The 18,275-nt window shown below is 46.0% G+C and overlaps 1 protein-coding gene across 1 annotated transcript in view; it reads right to left on the bottom strand.

The window, feature by feature from the left end:
* Positions 1 to 18,275, bottom strand: part of LOC140372503 (phospholipid-transporting ATPase ABCA1-like) — a 168,017-nt gene that overhangs the window by 50,290 nt on the left and 99,452 nt on the right. Inside the window, 11 exon segments of the mRNA XM_072459614.1 lie at positions 137 to 266; positions 1,281 to 1,404; positions 1,505 to 1,649; positions 4,075 to 4,190; positions 7,817 to 7,994; positions 10,973 to 11,142; positions 14,873 to 14,947; positions 15,054 to 15,159; positions 15,539 to 15,571; positions 16,364 to 16,458; positions 17,623 to 17,809. Of these exon segments, the coding sequence (XP_072315715.1) occupies positions 137 to 266; positions 1,281 to 1,404; positions 1,505 to 1,649; positions 4,075 to 4,190; positions 7,817 to 7,994; positions 10,973 to 11,142; positions 14,873 to 14,947; positions 15,054 to 15,159; positions 15,539 to 15,571; positions 16,364 to 16,458; positions 17,623 to 17,809 (1,359 nt within the window).

Genomic DNA, 18,275 nt, shown 5'->3' with positions numbered 1-18,275 from the left:
CCAGAAAGTTACATACAGTTAACTCCACAGACACTCTGAAGACACATTTAACCCTCATACAAGGCGGAAGTGGCTTGCCCAAGAGCACAAAGTCAGAACTGAGCGCTTGTAGGAGGTTGAACGTGTTGGGTCTGACCTGGGTTTGATGCAGAAGCGGTACTGGATCAAGACTGTGATGATGAAGAAGACCACACCCTCCACGGCCATGGCAAACAGGTTCTTCCCCACCATGTCCCACTGCAGAGGGGAGCGCAACTGGTTCTCCCCTGGAAGCACACAAGACTGACTCAGAACAAGGACTAAACCAGGACTGAACCAGGGCTAAAACATGGCCTTAAAACCAGTACATAACCAGGACATAAGGACAGCACATAAGTCACGATGCAGATTGACCAGCGCTCTGGAACAAAAAGATCAAAGGTTCAAATCCTGGGCCTATCTGTGCAGTTTCTCCTTGAGTTTCCTCCTGAATATGCACAATTTCCTACAGGGAAAGTGTACAACCTAAAAAACAAGAATGTAGCAGAACCAAAATAGGACTGAACCCAAACAAGACCATGAATCAGAATAGACTATGTTCTTCTCTGTGATTAGGCTCAAAGTGCCTCTGGTCATTTTTTTTTCTACAGCCAAAATGGCTTCTACTAGTTTTATTTTATGGTTGTGTTATTATCATAGGGGAAATGGTGTCCAAATCATTCAAATCAATAGATGTAACGGAGTTCAACAAATCATTTACATTAGAAAGTGTCATTTTCAAAGTTTATCTGAACAACTGCAGGACCAGTCGGTGGTTTGGAGAAAACGGACATGGCAAAGACGACGTCCAAATGATCAGACAGAGCAGCATTGACCACATTGATGTTTGAAATATTAATCCCCTTTGTAATTAGAGAGATCTAGAGTGTGACCTCTGCTGTGGGTGGGGCCTCTCACATGCTGAGTAAGACTGAAGGTTTCAAGAACAGCGTCAAGCTCTTTTTCTGTCACAAATATTATCAACACGAACATTGAAATCACCTGTAATGACCAAACCATCAAAGTCTGTGCATACGACAGAAACATATCAGTAAAATCATCAATAAAACTTTGGAATGAAGAGAATGGATTTTAAAGTATACATAGTACTAGTTTCAGTGGGACTGGGCCTTATCTTTTCACAGGGAATATGAATCAAACATTTTTGATGATAAATTATCAACAGATTGAGAGTGTGGCGGCTAAGGCTTCTGCTTAAATCCATTGGCAGCTGCTCTGTTATGCACCGTTTGTTTCCTTACCAAACCTCTCCAGCGCGTCGGCCATGGCCTGGTTCTTCACCATGTCAATAAGCCCTCGGCCCAGGCAGAAGTGAGGGAAGATCAGCAGAACGTTCTTCAAGATGTCGTTAATGCCCCCGATCTCCTGAAGAACAACAAAACATTGACAAATACATACAAAAAAATGCTTATGACAAATACCAAAACATCAACTTTTTATGACATCAATATTTAAATAGACTGACGTTGTTTCCGAAGAGCTCCATGACGAAGGTGGAAATGCTGCCATTGATTCCGATCAGGATGTTAGCGCTGGTGAGCACCACGTACGCTGTGGACGGGATGGTGAAGAAGAAGGAGGCGGGGTACATCAGAGGAGTGATGGACCAGCTGTAATACAAATACTGCAACATAAGTTCTGCAATACTACTGCTACTTGTACTAGTACTCTAACTGCTAGTACTACAGCAGTTATGTCAGAGGAGTGATAGACCAGCTGGAACACAAAGTATCATTGACGTAACTTTATGCAGGACTGGTGTGGACATGTCTCCACAGATGCTGTCACACAGCAAGATTCTGTGCGGAAAAGCAAAATTCAGCCCCCTTTAATTTTCTTATGCCTAAAGGTCATATTGATCTCAAGCAAAATAGCATTTGATCAGAGTTTTGAACACAAAGATAAAGATGGCAGATATGTACTGGTCAAAAGGAACTATTAATGGAACTGTTTACTTTGATGAATGTATATGCTCCACCATACTATCTATATCCATACTGAAGTGGTGGATCTGATTGCAAACCACATTGGATGCCTCAAGCTAACAAAGTAATGGTAAATCTATAAATAACAAATTAATACATAATGTAGGTCGATGTAGTAATTACCCAGGGTAATTGCTGTCACCTGTAATTGCTGTCACCTTGGCCAAAAAGGAACAAAGGCAGAAAGAATTTAATGATTAACAGAAAAAACTAAAGCTGATCGGGGCTAAACATGCCGAAAACAAAGATCCTCAAAAGGTACAGGAAATTAAAAAGACAAGGAGTGGGATTAATGACCATACCTCATAGGGAAAAAAAAGGAAAATGCCCTTCAACAAACAAACTTATGAAAGTGGTTCGAAATTCTCCAAATTATTAGCTTGGAAGCCTAGAAAACAACAGAATAATTTTAGAAAATATGCCATAATATAATTTTGACCAAACAAGACCAAATACAATCAGCATTTGAATCCTTCTACAAAACAAAAAAAACACCAAAATATCAGGAAACAAAGAAGAAGAAATAAAATCTTTTTTGGACACTCTCAGTTTACCCGCCATGACCGAAGAGAAAAATAAAAAAATAGGGGCTGAAATAACAACTACTGAAATTCAAAGTGCAATCAAAAGACTAAAAAACAATAAAATCTCCAAGGAGCGATGGATTCACCTCAGAATGGTGTAAAGCTCTAAAAAACACACTTACTCCTTTGCTTTTATTAACTTTAAACTGGGAACTTAAAAAAGCTCAGATCCCCCCAAGTTGGAAGGAAACCATCATATCCTTAATACCTAAAGAGGGGAAGGACCAACTTGACTGTGCCTCATAAAGACCAATCTCAATTTTAAATGTGGACAACAATCCTATATACACCTCAATTATGTCCAAAAGAATGGAATAAATAGTCCCAAATTTAATTCACAATGATCGGATAGGATTAATTAATAATTATTTAACGACAAACGCAAGACAACATAAGACGACCTTTACACCTAATGAACCATATACAAAAACAACAAAACAAGCTGGCCGTATTTATTCAAATAAAATTTAAATTAGATAATTTAATAATATAAAATAATGAGGCTCTTTACGGTGGCCCAACATCAAGAATCAAAATAGTTGTTCACTTGACAGATTCACTGACTTTGGAGAGAAGGGTGAGACAGGGCTGTGCTTGGTCCCCCTGTTGTTTGCTTTGTACTTTGATCCATTGGCCCAATATATTTGACAATCTGAAAATATTTATGGTGTCTCAATTGATGGGACGGAACATAAAATTGCCTGAATTGCAGATGATGTCCTGGTTGTCCTCCAGTGTGGCTCCAGCTCCACTGTCTATCTCCGGTCCGCCTGCCCGTCTGAGGGAGTCGGATCTCTCCTTCACTGTGGAACTCCTTCAGGTTTCTACTTTTTCCCAGGGAGGTTTGGTAGTTTTTCTGGCCGAGAAGAAGGGTCTAAGGATAGGGGATGCTGGGACATTGCCAAGTCCCTATGAACATTGTTTAATCTGTTTTTCACTGTCGCCCCTCGAGTCAACTACTGTTGTGATTTTTGTGTGTGTGTGTGTTGTGTGCATGGTTGTGTGCGTGGTTGTGTGTGCGTGTGTGTGTATGTGTATGTGTATGTGTATGTATGTATGTATGTATGTGTGTTGTGTGTGTCTGTCGACGGAGACGGATTGAGCCACATGTATGATGTGTATCACAACATTTAAGAAGTGCAAAGCATCATTACACTTCTCGTAAATGCTATCCAATTGTTTTTGTGCGTAGATGACAGTTTTCTAAAAAACAGAAGTGGCTTATTTATTGATTTTAGTGCAATCTGGGAATAGCTTCATTGGGCCGGAAATGGCCAAAGACTTCTTCTAGTGACCAAAATTGAGAAAGAGCCCGATGATCACTTGTTTTCTCACCAATGATGTTTTTTTTTTTATTCATGAATGCATGTAGACTTTGGATTAAAGCCACAAATCCTCAGATGTGCACAGTATTATACTGTATACAGTACAATATACTATAATACTACAATGTACAACGTACTGACCCGTAGAGCAGCAGCAGCAGAGCCAGCACGGGAAGGTTGGTGGAGGATACGTAGGCCTTTTGTTGGAAGCATACAAAGATGATGATGACCAAGGTCGCTGGCACCACGTAGTTACACTGGAAAGAGCCATGAAAGAAGTACTGAGTTACAGTAAAACTACAGATACAGGAGCAAAAGATTTTAACAAGGTCAAATGCTTGAGTTTATTAGCCTCAATTTTTAATCTGGCGACAGTACAAGTGTAAACGCACCCTGAATATCTCATACCTTCTTGCAGCCTGTTCAAAAATGTACTATAGTAAGTACACATTCCTTAGGCAAGCCAAGTTTATTTGTAGAGCACAATTCATACACAAGGCAATTCAAAGTGCTTCAAAGTGTGCGTGTGTGAGTGTGTAGGTGTGTGTGCGTGCGTCTGCATATGTGTGTGTATGTGCGTCTGCGCATGTGTGTGTGTGTGTGGGGAGACGTATATTCCATTGTAATGAAGTCGGTGAGACGATTTTACCAGTGGTTAATGTGTATGCTATTGCGGGTTTTCCAGTTCTTGAGGATAGTTTTCTTGGCGATGGTTAGAGCTGTGAGGAGTTATTTTTTTCAGTAATGATTGCGAGATCACCTATCAGGCACAGAGACTTTCTGAACAAAGCCGAGCATGTTCACAGAGCAGGGAGCAAGGTTAAATTATAATCCAAAGAAACTCTACGTGCATGTGATTGAATTTCACTTGCAAATCTGTTTATTGCCTTTTCTTCTTCTTCTCCCACTTCCCCGTGGGCAGTGGAACAGGCACATCAATAACCTGTGAACCCAGATGATCCTCAACTACAGAAGCGGTCTCTACTCCATACGAGCGGTTCTTCATCTGCCTGGAAGTACTGGTTCTCCTCCTGAAGTACTGGTTCTCCTCCTGAAGTACTGGTTCTCCTCCTGAAGTACTGGTTTTCCTCCTGAAGTACTGGTTCTCCTCCTGAAGTACTGGTTCTCCTCCAGTGTGGCTCCAGCTCCACTGTTTATCTCGCGTCTGCCTGTCCGTCTGAAGGAGTCGGATCTCTCCTTCACTGTGGAACTCCTCCAGGTTTCTACTTTTTTCCAAAGGGGTTTCGTACTTTTTCCTGCATGCCGAGAAGGAGGGTCTATGGACACGGGATGCTGGGACATTGCAAAGTCCCCATGAACATTGTTTAATCAGTTTTTCCCTGTCGACCTCCAGGACAACCGCTGTTGTGATTTTGGACCTTACAAAAATAAATTGAATTGAATTAAATGTGGTTTACAGCCCTCAGCTGGTTTAAATCCTATCTATCTGATAGGTTCCAATTTGTTAATGTAAACCAGAGCTCCTCACCAAGCTCTAAAGTAATTTACGGTGTGCCACAGGGTTCGGTACTCGGTCCAATTCTGTTAATCTTTATATGCTACCATTAGGCAACATTATCAGAAAGCATGGCATTAACTTCCACTGCTATGCAGATGACACTCAGCTGTATTTATCAATGAAACCTGATCAGAGCGATCAAGTAGACAGACTTAGTACTTGTGTGAAGGAGATAAAAACCTGGATGACACTAAACTACCTGCTTCTTAACCCTGAAAAAACCGAGGTCATTGTGCTTGGCCCTAAGCATCTACGAGACGCTCTATCTGAGCAGAGAGTCACACTGGACAATGTCAGTGTAGCCTCCAGTTCTACTGTAAGAAACCTTGGAGTCTTATTTGACCAGGAGCTCTCATTTAAAGCTCATATAAATCAAGCTTGTAAAACAGCCTATTTCCATTTGCGCAACATCGCCAAAATCAGAAGAATCCTGCCTAAAAGTGATGCCGAAAAACTTATCCATGCATTTGTAACGACTAGATTAGACTACTGTAACTCCCTGCTTGCAGCGTGTCCTAAAAGCTCCATAAAAAGCTTTCAACTGGTTCAAAATGCAGCAGCAAGATTACTAACAGGAACAAAAAGAAGAGAGCACATTACGCCAGTGCTGAAGTCTCTTCACTGGCTCCCCGTCGAGTCTAGAATCAAATTCAAAATTCTACTCTTGACCTACAAAGCCATAAATGACATGGCCCCATCCTACCTCAAAGATGCTATAGAACCATATCATCCAAACAGAGCTCTTCGCTCTCAGAATGCTGGCCTTCTGGTGGTGCCAAGAGTCTCTAAAAGTACTGTAGGAGGTAGAGCGTTTAGCTACCAAGCTCCTGTGTTATGGAATCAGCTCCCGACCCATGTTAAATATGCTGACACAGTCTCTTCATTTAAGTCCAGGCTTAAAACGTTCCTCTTCGAAATCGCTTATGGTCAGAGTAGTTAGGAACAGAAAGATAAACCCACAGCTTCAGCTACGCTGCCCTAGGAGTAACTATGCTGGGGGAAGTATGACAGCTTGAGCACTATCCTCTTCTTCTTCTGACTACTTATGCTATCAAACAATATTTATTTTTTGATTCCACTTGCAAACTGTTCACCGCCTTCTTTTCTTTCTCTCACTCCTGAGGACCTGTGGACCCAGATGCCCCTCTCCTGGTGAAGTGGTCCCTGCCCTGTGTGGACGGTCCCTCATCTGCCTGAAGAGTGGCTCCAGTTCGCCTCAGTCGGTCCCTCATCTGCCTGAAGAGTGGGTCCAGCTCGCCTCCGACGGTCCCTCATCTGCCTGAAGAGTGGGTCCAGCTCGCCTCCGACGGTCCCTCATCTGCCTGAAGAGTGGGTCCAGCTCGCCTCCGACGGTCCCTCATCTGCCTGAAGAGTGGGTCCAGCTCGACTCAGACGGTCCCTCTTCTGCCTGAAGAGTGGGTCCAGCTCCAGTCTCCTCGTGTCCGTCTGTGAGAGTCGGATCTCTCCTTCACTGGAACTCCTCCAGGTTTCTACGCTTTTTTCCCAAAGAGGTTTTTTTTGTAGTTTTTCCTGGCCGAGAAGGAGAGTCTAAGGACAGAGGACCCTGGGACATCGTCCCTCGCCACCACAGACATTGTCTGACTTCATCGCCACCACAGACATTGTCTGACTTCATCGCCACCACAGACATTGTTGATTCATTTCTCCCTGTGGCCCTCAGAGGCAACTGTTGTTGTGATTTTGGGCCTTACAAAAATAAATTGATTTGATTTGATTTGATTTGGATTCTGTACTCAGCCACCAATCACAGCCACGAGAGTTAAACCACAGAGACCACAAGAATATCATTCATCAATATAAATAACTTAAGCACAACTGTACTAAAGTCATGACACACAGGCCTATAACAGATCTTACAGTACCATGGAATGAATGAACACTGAGTCTAAGCCAAGCAGCGCGTAAAGATGCACAGCCAGATCTGCCAAATTACATAAACCGTGTTATGTAAGATAATGGGTAGTAAATAGTCCATCTAAAAATCGCCTGCATAATCCAAGTGTAGCCTATTTAAAGATCATTCCACCTCTTTATAAATCTCACTTATGCATTTCCTCATTGTTCTCCCTCCGCAGTGTTTGCTTGTTCTGTTGGATTCTCGTCTCTGAATGGTTAAAGAGTTGGCTTCTTATCTTACTGGCAATCTAACCTGGTTCAAAGCAGGTTATGAGTTCAGGGTCTGTTACCATAGAAATTTGCTCTGATAGACGGTGAAACAGATTTGTAGTACTGCTGAACCAGGGCTAACCCTGATGTTACTTCGCTGACCCTCTAATCTAGCTTCATAGTACCGGCCCCTGGTGCAAACCTTGCCTAAAGCGATGTGTTGGGTTTGTGCCTCACCATGTCCCAGATAAAGTTGGCCACCCAGTACAGCAGGGGGTGCACTCCGCTGATGAACTGCATGTGCTTGGCCTTGGAAACGCGCTCCTGGATGAGGAAGACCACAAAGCTGGCGGGGACGAAGGACATGGCGAAGATCACACAGATGGACACCAAGACGTCCACCGAAGTGGTCACACTGTGGGGACATGCTTGTTAGCCTGCAAATATATTCTATAAGGTCATTTTAATACTTTGTGAATATTGGACACGTTTGTTGTTCATATTGGGCTTACTCTGGATTTCTGATCAAACAGAAGCAAATACGTAAGCATGGCACAGCGGGAGTAGACGCACAAAGACGGAACCAGGGCCGGCCCAAGCCTTCAGGGGGCCCTAAGCGAAAAAAAATTTGGGGGCCCCTCACCACGTCATCAGAATCAGTTTTATTGCCATTGTCAGTAAACAATTCACATATGGGAACTTTCTTCAACGCAAACAAAGTTCACCAAAACTCCAGGGCATCCGTTTGCCAGTTAGTTTATTCTCAGCACCTCAACAGCTCAAATATTGCTAACTTAAATCCCACAATGCAACTTGGTATTCCGCTGACATCACCTCTACTCCCTGTACAAATAACACACGTCCCAGATATGTTTTTGGGCGTATTTGTGGGCGTTAAGGGTCGACAGCCACATTAGCACATTAGCAGTTTAAACTAATGAACAGGGGGGGTCTGGGGGCCCTCCCCCAGAGATTTTCAGACCTTTTTTGGGTCTTCTGTTGCATTTTAATGTGGTCCAGCCGGCTAAAGTAAGAGTAAAATGTTGAGGTATTAATGCTATAAAATGATGATGTGATGAAACTGTGCCAGCAGAAAATGACTAAAGCCAGTTATTAATACATTAGTGTACTTAATTACTCAATACAATATTGGCTATGAAAATAATTATGATCAAATTGATTAATTTTAACTGAAAATGTAAAATTAATAGTTATCCTTACTAATTTATCTTTTACAGCTCCCAACTGTTCCTTCTTGCCAAAGTGACAAAACAAGTTATATTAAATTAAACAAATGGCATAAGCATTGCTTGATTAACAATTAACACTGATAAAACGGTGCAAACATATTATTCCCAGAGAATGAACAGAACTAGAAGTGAAGGTCCAAACCTCGCTATAGTGAAGAGACTGCGTTTCTGCAGCTTTGCCACTTTTGTATAAAAATATATAGTATTATTCTATAACAGACATAATCATAATATGTCTGGTTATTTTTCACTATCAATTTATTATAATTTATAACAAATAGTCTAATGATGCTTTTTAAAAAAATTGAAATGTTTTATTGCTCTATTAAAAGTGAATTACAATATAAATGTTTGTTCTGATCTGAACATGACACACTGGACTCCTGCATGAAACAATGCTGCGATGTGATTGGCTGATGGACCTTACACGCATAAACCTTTACGTTCCTCTCATTGCACTTTAAGAAGTAAAACAGACATCACGAGTCACGATTGATCTCACACATGGTGATGTGAGAGAGAGGGACGCAAACTCAAACCGCTCATCTCTAACTGAGGCTGCACAGGGGCCCGGGACAGGGGCCCGGGACAGGGGCCGCACACTGTTCACTCCAAAGTCTCACGTCAGAGGTTCTGGACGAGACGGCGCTCGTCCGGACCGGATCTCCGCCTCTTAGTGACCCGGGCCATAGAGGCCCCTCACCGGCCTCACCTGCAGCTAACACTACGGGGCTGGTGTGAATGTTAAGCTTATTATCTTTCATTCAGACACATATTGTGCGCGGGGCAGAGCTCTCGTCTCCTCCAGCCTGAGCGAACTAACGTGACAGAATCGTGTTGTTTCAAACAGCAGCATTAACCGTCTCTTTGTAAGAGAAGTTCAATACCTGGAGAGTGTTGTTGAGTTTGCAGTTTCTTTACATCGTCAAGAAGTTTCTTCTTTCGTTTTTCGGCATCGGGGAGATATATTCCTCTGGACATGAGGGCCACGCAGGGACCATGTTCTGTTGTGTTTATGTTTTGCTCTCGTTTTGCTCGCGCCCAATCAGCGCAGGTCTGGTGTCTCGGTTGCCAGATTGTCATTACAAATAAATGCAGTTTGTGTGTTATGTGTTACCGCTGTGTGCGCTGCCGCGCCAGCAGCGCTACTACACTAGTGGCGCACGCTGCGCTTGCACTTCGCATAAAACGGGTTGCCAGATTGAGGGCCCTATTTACGCCTCGGGGCCCTACGCGGCTGCTTAGTTCGCTTATAGGCTGGGCCGGCCCTGGACGGAACTGATTATAAAACAAACCTTTTGCCTTGTAAATATCAAAAGACAAAAGAGCCACAAACGTGAGAAAAGGTTCATTGGCCACTGCAAAAAAAATACCGTAATTTTCGTGCGACTTATACTCCAGAACGACTTGTGTGATATTAATCGTTATTTTCACACTGGCAACCGCATTTCACATGACGACAGCAAGAGGGCTCTAAAGTGACACTCTAAGTGACGCAGAAGAAGAAGCGGCACTTCCTCTACCTCCAGAGTTTGGGGAGTTGTTTAGAAGCGACACCGAGGTTGTGCTTCATTGTGCTGAGTAACAAGTAAAAATGGAACTAGTCAAAACTACTCAAAAAAACGTTGAGGCTGCGTTCACACTTCATCAAAACACTGCATCAAAATTGGGACTACACCGAGGGTAATCCTGAAACTAAACCTGTGTGGAGCAGGACTAAACCAGGATGAGCACAGGATCAAACCAAAGTCTTCCACAAGGACGATGTATGAAGTATGATTGCAGCTTTTTCTTCTCATGTGCTTTTGCCGTGCGCTGCCTATTGTCTGGTGTTGAAGAACAGACCGGGCACTGCTGTTTAGAAGTGACACAGAGGAAGAAGAATTCAATGGATTTAGTGATTTGGGGAAATAGTGATGCTTTGGTAAACTTGTTAGCATGTTCTTTATGCTAGTTATCTGAATAACTGTTAATATGTTACTGCTCATTACTTTCTTTAGCAGTTTGCCCTTTCCTAAAAATGGCAATGGCGTTACTAAGGACAATGAGTCACCGACCGTTAGAATGGTCAGTCCTTATGGTCTGTCCTTATTCCGTCTCATTCAGTCCTAGTAGAACGTTCAGCCCCCGGTCAAGTCCTTACAGAGCCACTTGTGAGAGCTGCTCCTTGGTCAAGTTGAGCGGGTGGTTGAAGGCAGTGATGCCGTAGTGACTGGGGTCCGCCTCTGGGGGCAGTGCGGCGCGCAGGATGCCGTTGTTCATGACGTTGAGGAAAGCACCCACACTGTGCCAGCCTTTGTTGTTGAACCAGATCTGGAACAGAACCAAGAGAGGACGAGGTTATTCAAATGCAATAACATACAAATTAATCATTTAAAAATTAATGTGATTTCCGTATTTGTTTTGTTAGATTCTGTCTCTCCTCTCCTTGAACCGACACCTTAACGTGGTGGAGGGGTTTGAGTGCCCGAATGATCCCGGGAGCTATGTTGTCGGGGGCTTCATGCCCCTGGTAGGGTCTCCCAAGGCAAACAGGTCCTAGGTGACGGGTCAGACAAAGATCGGTTCAGAAGCCTCTTATGACGACGACACGAACAAGGCCGTTTACGTCGCCCGGATCGGCGTCACCGGGGCCCCATCCTGGAGCCAGGCCTGGGATGGGTGCTCCATGGCGAGCGCCTGGTGGCCGGGTCTTACCCCACGGGGCCCGGCCGGGCACAGCCCGAAAGAGCGACGTGGGGCCGCCCTCCCGTGGGCCCACCACCCGCAGGAGGATCCATAAGGGGCCGGTGCAGAGAGATCTGGGCGGCAGTCGACGGCAGGGGCCTCGGCGACCAGATCTCCAGACACAGAGACTAACTCTGGGGACATGGAATGTCACCTCGCTGGGGGGGAAAGAGCCTGAGCTTGTGCGGGAGGTTGAGCGATACCGACTAGATATAGTCGGCCTCACCTCCACGCACAGTTTGGGCTCTGGAACCCATCTCCTCGAGAGGGGCTGGACGCTCCACTTCTCTGGTGTTGCCCGCGGGGAGAGGCGGCGGGCTGGTGTGGGCTTGCTGATAGCCCCTCAGCTCAGCCGCCACGTGTTGGAGTTTACCCCGGTGAACGAGAGGGTCGCGTCCCTCCGCCTTCGGGTGGGGGACAGGTCTCTCACTGTTGTGGCGGCCTACGGGCCGAACAGCAGTGCAGAGTACCCGGCCTTCTTGGAGTCCTTGGGAGGGGTACTGGACAGTGCACCGACCGGGGACTCCGTTGTTCTACTGGGGGACTTCAACGCCCACGTGGGCAATGACAGTGACACCTGGAGAGGGGTGATCGGGAAGAACGGCTTCCCCGATCTGAACCCGAGCGGTGTTCAGTTATTGGACTTCTGTGCTAGCCACGGATTGTCCATAACGAACACCATGTTCAAGCACAAGGGTGTCCATCAGTGCACATGGCACCAGGACACCCTAGGCCGGAGGTCAATGATCGACTTTGTTGTCGTGTCATCAGACCTCCGGCCGCGTGTCTTGGACACTCGGGTGAAGAGAGGGGCAGAGTTGTCAACCGATCACCACCTGGTGGTGAGTTGGATCCGCTGGCAGAGGAGGAAGCCGGACAGACTTGGCAGACCCAAGCGCATTGTGAGGGTCTGTTGGGAACGTCTAGTGGAGCCCTCTGTCAGTAGGGTATTCAACTCGCACCTCCGGGAGAGCTTCTCCCATGTCCCGGGGGAGGTTGGGGACATTGAGTCCGAGTGGACCATGTTCTCCGCCTCCATTGTTGATGCGGCTGCTCGGAGCTGTGGTCGCAAGGTCTCCGGTGCCTGTCGTGGCGGCAACCCCCGAACCCGGTGGTGGACACCGGAAGTAAGGAATGCCGTCAGACTGAAGAAGGAGGCCTATCAGGCCACTCTGGCTTGTAGGTCTCCGGAGGTCATCGACGGGTATCGGCAGGCCAAGCGAGCCGCGGCTCGTGCTGTCGCAGAGGCAAAAACCCGGGCCTGGGAGGAGTTCGGGGAGGCCATGGAGGAGGACTATCGGTCGGCACCAAAGAAATTCTGGCAAACCGTCCGGCGCCTCAGGAGGAGGAAGCAGTGTCTCACCAACACCGTTTACGGTGCGGGTGGAGGCCTGCTGACCTCAACTGGGGATGTCGTCGGACGGTGGAAGGAATACTTTGAGGATCTCCTTAATCCCTCAGTCACGTCTTCCGAAGAGGAAGTGGAGACCGGGGACTCGGTGGCTGGCTCATCCATCACCCAAGCTGAAGTCACTGAGGTTGTTCGCAAACTCCTCGGTGGCAGGGCTCCGGGGGTGGATGAGATCCGCCCTGAGTACCTAAAGTATCTGGATGTTGTAGGACTGTCTTGGTTGACACGTCTCTGCAACATCGCGTGGCGTTCGGGGACCGTGCCTCTGGACTGGCAGACCGGGGTGGTGGTCCCTCTGTTCAAGAAGGGGGACCGGAGGGTGTGTTCCAACTAGAGAGGGATCACACTCCTCAGCCTCCCCGGTAAGGTCTATTCCAAGGTACTGGAGAGGAGAATCCGACCGATAGTCGAACCTCGGATTCAGGAGGAGCAGAGTGGTTTTCGTCCCGGTCGTGGAACACTGGACCAGCTCTATACCCTCCATCGGGTGCTCGAGGGTTCATGGGAGTTTGCCCAACCAGTCCATATGTGTTTTGTGGATCTGGAGAAGGCTTTCGACCGTGTCCCTCGGGGTGTCCTTTGGGGGGTGCTCCGGGAGTACGGGGTCCGGGGCCCTTTGCTCAGGGCTGTCCGGTCCCTGTATGACCGGAGCAGGAGCTGTGTTCGGATTGCCGGCAGTAAGTCAGACCTGTTCCCAGTGCATGTTGGACTCCGCCAGGGCTGCCCTTTGTCACCGGTTCTGTTCATAATTTTTATGGACAGAATTTCTAGGCGCAGTCAGGGGTCGGAGGGTGTCCGGTTTGGGGACCACAGGATCTCATCTCTGCTGTTTGCAGACGATGTTGTCCTGATGGCTCCATCAAACCCGGACCTGCAACATGCACTGGGACGGTTTGCAGCCGAGTGTGAAGCGGCTGGGATGAGAATCAGCACCTCCAAATCCGAGGCCATGGTTCTCGACCGGAAAAAGGTGGCTTGCCCTCTCCAGGTGGGTGGGGTGTCCTTGCCCCAAGTGGAGGAGTTCAAGTATCTCGGGGTCTTGTTCACGAGTGAGGGAAGGATGGAGCGTGAGATCGACAGGCGGATCGGTGCAGCGGCTGCAGTGATGCAGTCGCTGCATCGGACCGTTGTGGTGAAGAGGGAGCTGAGCCGAAAGGCAAAGCTCTCTATTTACCGGTCGGTCTACGTTCCTACCCTCACCTATGGTCATGAGCTTTGGGTAGTGACCGAAAGAACAAGATCACGGATACAAGCGGTCGAAATGAGTTTCCTCCGCCGTGTGGCTGGGCGCTCCCTTAGAGATAAGGTGAGGAGCTCGGCCACACGGGGGGAGCTCGGAGTAGAGCCGCTGCTCCTCCACGTCGAGAGGAGCCAGCTGAGGTGGCTCGGGCATCTGTTTCGGATGCCTCCTGGGCGCCTCCCTCGGGAGGTGTTTCAGGCATGTCCCACCGGGAAGAGGCCCCGGGGAAGACCCAGGACACGCTGGAGAGACTATGTCTCTCGGCTGGCCTGGGAACGCCTCGGGATCCCCCCGGAGGAGTTAGAGGAAGTGTCTGGGGAGAAGGAAGTCTGGGAGTCCCTGCTCAGACTGCTGCCCCCGCGACCCGGCCCCGGATAAAGCGGCAGAAGATGGATGGATGGATGGATTCTGTCTCTCACAGTGGAAATGTTCCTATGATGACAATTTCAGATCCCTCCATAATTTCTAAGAGGGTGTTCATATTCATACTTTCCTCACTGTAAATCATTTGGAACAGGTTGAAGATGGTGGTTTAAACTTGTATAAAGCGAATGATTATTGCTAAAATGGTTTTGTCATTATTTGATTATTAAAACTATGTTGTCAGTTAATAAAAGATTTGTGAGAAACATATTTTTGAGACTAATCTGAACGTATAATGAGACCTTGACATTGTTCTTGGTGTCCAGGCCATTGATGAACCCCGAGAGACTGTCCAGGAAGCGGTCCCCTGCTGCCCCCTACAGGACCCAAGGGAAATGCAGGGTTATTCCAGCACTAGTAGTACAGCATTAGTATTTCATATAGTCATTTTGGCAGCTGTAATAGCAGCAGTAAAAGTGCTACCTTCTCCAGTTCAAAGATCTTCCTGACTCTTTCTATGGCGTCGTCGACCTCATTGGCCGGAGGCAGGACCTGAGTGCTCCGAGCGCCCAATGAGAAGCCTCCATACCTGCTCAGGTAAAAACTCACAGGTTAAAAGTGAAGGGAAGACAGGACAGGGGAGAGGAGAAGAAAAAGAGAGGGGAAATGGAATGAAAGGGAAATAGGAAGAATGGAGGGGAAATAGATGAAGGTGAAGGAAGAGAAAAGGAAAGATAAAAGGAGTGAGAGTATTGAGGACAAAGCGAGAGAGAGAGAGAGAGAGAGAGAGAGAGAGAGAGAGAGAGAGAGGAAGAAAGGAAAAAAGAGGATAGTTAAAAAAAGAGGAGAGAGAGGATGAGAACAGAGACAAAAGTGTGAAAATTAGTGAGAACGACAGAGAGAGAAGAGACGAGAGGAAACTGGTGGAGCTCTGGTGGAGGAGGAATTGTGGTATTAAAAGGACTGACCTGAACTCATTGACCCACACTTTGTTCTTCAGACTAGAACAGATACAGGCATATTCTGTGTTTAAGACTACTTTTGTCAAGAGTACAATAACTAAGCCTTACATTGGTTATACATATCACAAAAGCAGCAGCAGCAGCACTAGTAAAGAATGTAGAATGATTTGTAGCTGGAGTAACAGAAGTACCAGTATTTGCAGCAGCACTGATTAACATAAGTGTTATACTTGCAATATTTGTAGTAATAGTATGTGTGGTAGTAATAGTACAAACAGCAGGAGCAATAATAGCAATAATAGTAGTAGTAACAGCAACACTAGTAATATTAGAAGTAATGTAAGCAGTAGATGTGCTAGCCAGTAGTAATAGTAGCAGTTGTAATAATAGCATTAGCAGCAGTAGTAGTAATAGTAATAGCATTAGCAGCAGTAGTAGTAATAGTAATAGCATTAGCAGCAGTAGTAGTAATAGTAATAGCATTAACAGCAGTAGTAGTAATAGTAATAGCATTAGCAGCAGTAATAGTAATAGCATTAGCAGCAGTAGTAGTAATAGTAATAGCATTAGCAGCAGTAGTAGTAACAGCAGCAGCAGCAGCAGTAGTAGTAATAGTAATAGCATTAGCAGCAGTAGTAGTAATAGTAATAGCATTAGCAGCAGTAGTAGTAATAGTAATAGCATTAGCAGCAGTAGTAGTAATAGTAATAGCATTAGCAGCAGTAGTAGTAACAGCAGCAGCAGCAGCAGCAGTAGCAGCACAAGTAGTAGTAGCATGAGCAGCAGTAGCAGCAGTAGTAGTAGTAGCAGCACAAGTAGTAGTGGCATTACCTCTTGCCGATGATCTGGGCATATGTCTTGACCAGATAGTCTGAGATGTTCCGGGCAGTGAGGTTCTGCAGTGTGTCTGTAGCACTCAACATCATCTGAGCACAAAGAACAAGCCACATATGTTACAGAACATGTTACAGAACATGTTACAGAACATGCTGCACATGTTGCTGCACATGTTACAGAACATGTTACACGTTTCAACCTGACTCCACCTGCAGGTGGATCACTGAATTCCTGACGGATCGGTAGTGATCAGTAGGAGGCAGTGCGTGTGGCTGGGGAAGAATGTCTCAGACATGCGGACTATCAGCACAGGAGCTCCACAGGGCTGTGTACTTTCTCCCCTGCTTTTCTCCTTGTACACAAACTGCTGCACCTCCAGCCACGACTCCGTAAAACGAATCAAGTTTGGAGCCACAGCCAGGGACAAGGCAGGAGGCTACGGTCCATCCGGACCAGAGCCTCCCGTCACAAGAACAGTTTCTTTCCCTCTGCCGTTGAACTCATGATCACTACCTAAGCACCTTGCACTCACTGCACTGTTCACTTCCTATTGCACTACATAACTTTATATTTTATCATGTACATATCATGCCGTTTAGTATTAAGTGTTCAATGTTTCTGTTGTTGTGTTATTTTGAATTCAGTGTTCAATGTTTTGTTGTTTGTGCTGTACCAAATCACCAGACAAGTTCCTATGTCTGTGAATTTTGTTCATGACAAATGGCAATAGACCCGATTCTGATTCTGATTCAGAGTTCGCCGACAGAGCCAACAGGTCTGTGGACAACCCCATCAATTTGGCAGAAAATGAATGAATGAATGAATCTGGGTTACAGTGGAGAAAACGTGTGCTTGTGGGTTTTTTTCGCTCAAGATTTGGAAAGAAAGCACTTTTTGTACTCATTTTTTTCACATTAAAGCACCACAAACTGAAATCGACTAAGCCCAAGTTTGCTTGCGAACCCTGCCACATTTTATTACAATCAAACTCATTCACAGAGAAATGAGTCCAATGAGGAAGTGAATCTAGACATGGCGAAACGCAAAGACACGTGAAGCGCGGACATGCGATATATGGCTGTCCATCCATAAAAACAGCATGCTACAGTGCTGGTGCACTCCCCAAAAATATACCACCAGCCGCTACTCAGCTCAGAAAGCGCTCTGTGACATAATAGGCCAATGTATACCTATGTAAAATCACCAACAACAGAAAAATGACAAAGGTAGTGATGTTTTTCCTCGTCTTTCACCTGTGGCGGAGGCAGGCCTCCAGCTCCAGGCGGACACTCCGGAAGCATCCTCTTGTTGCCGTCACAGCTGCAGTAGCAGGCAGGGGATGGCTCGCTCATGGACCAGTTCCCAGAAGAGAAGACCTCCAGCACATCCTCAGGCAAAGGGGTGATCCAGTCCTCGTCCCCCATGGTGCAAGGGGCATCGCTGCACACCAGACATGCAGCACAAACAGCTTAGCAGGAGAGTGAGACCAAATACTACATAGAGCAGGCCACGAGCCAAAAAGTTAATGTTGTAAGTTTTAGATCCAAATAGAGGTGCATTAGACAGAGAAATACTAAATTACAATAGGATGATTTCAATAAAAATGTATTGTTACAGAAATCAGAGTTAGATTTTTTACCTTCATATCGCCCAGCCCTGTATTTAATGCATCTTTTGTATTATTTGCCTTTAAACATGCTCTAGAGAACGTCTGCTTTGGTGTCTCATGTTTATAAGCTTGAAAAAAAGAAAAAAGGAATTGAGTATGAGCTCCATCTATTGGCACCAGAGGGAATTACAAAGGAGGATAAACAAAACTAGTTTGTCCTGACATGCTAATGTAAATTACGGGTTATTACGTTATTGAAATGAATGTGATTTGAGGCTGAAATGCTCAGAGCATGGC

The sequence above is a fragment of the Eucyclogobius newberryi genome, unplaced genomic scaffold (genome assembly GCF_026437365.1).
Source record: "Eucyclogobius newberryi isolate DKJ021-1_F unplaced genomic scaffold, fEucNew1.0.hap1 SCAF_24, whole genome shotgun sequence".
NCBI classification, from domain to species: domain Eukaryota; kingdom Metazoa; phylum Chordata; class Actinopteri; order Gobiiformes; family Gobiidae; genus Eucyclogobius; species Eucyclogobius newberryi.
The sequence above is the reverse complement of the archived record's forward strand: the minus strand, read 5'-3'. Positions and strand labels throughout refer to the sequence as shown.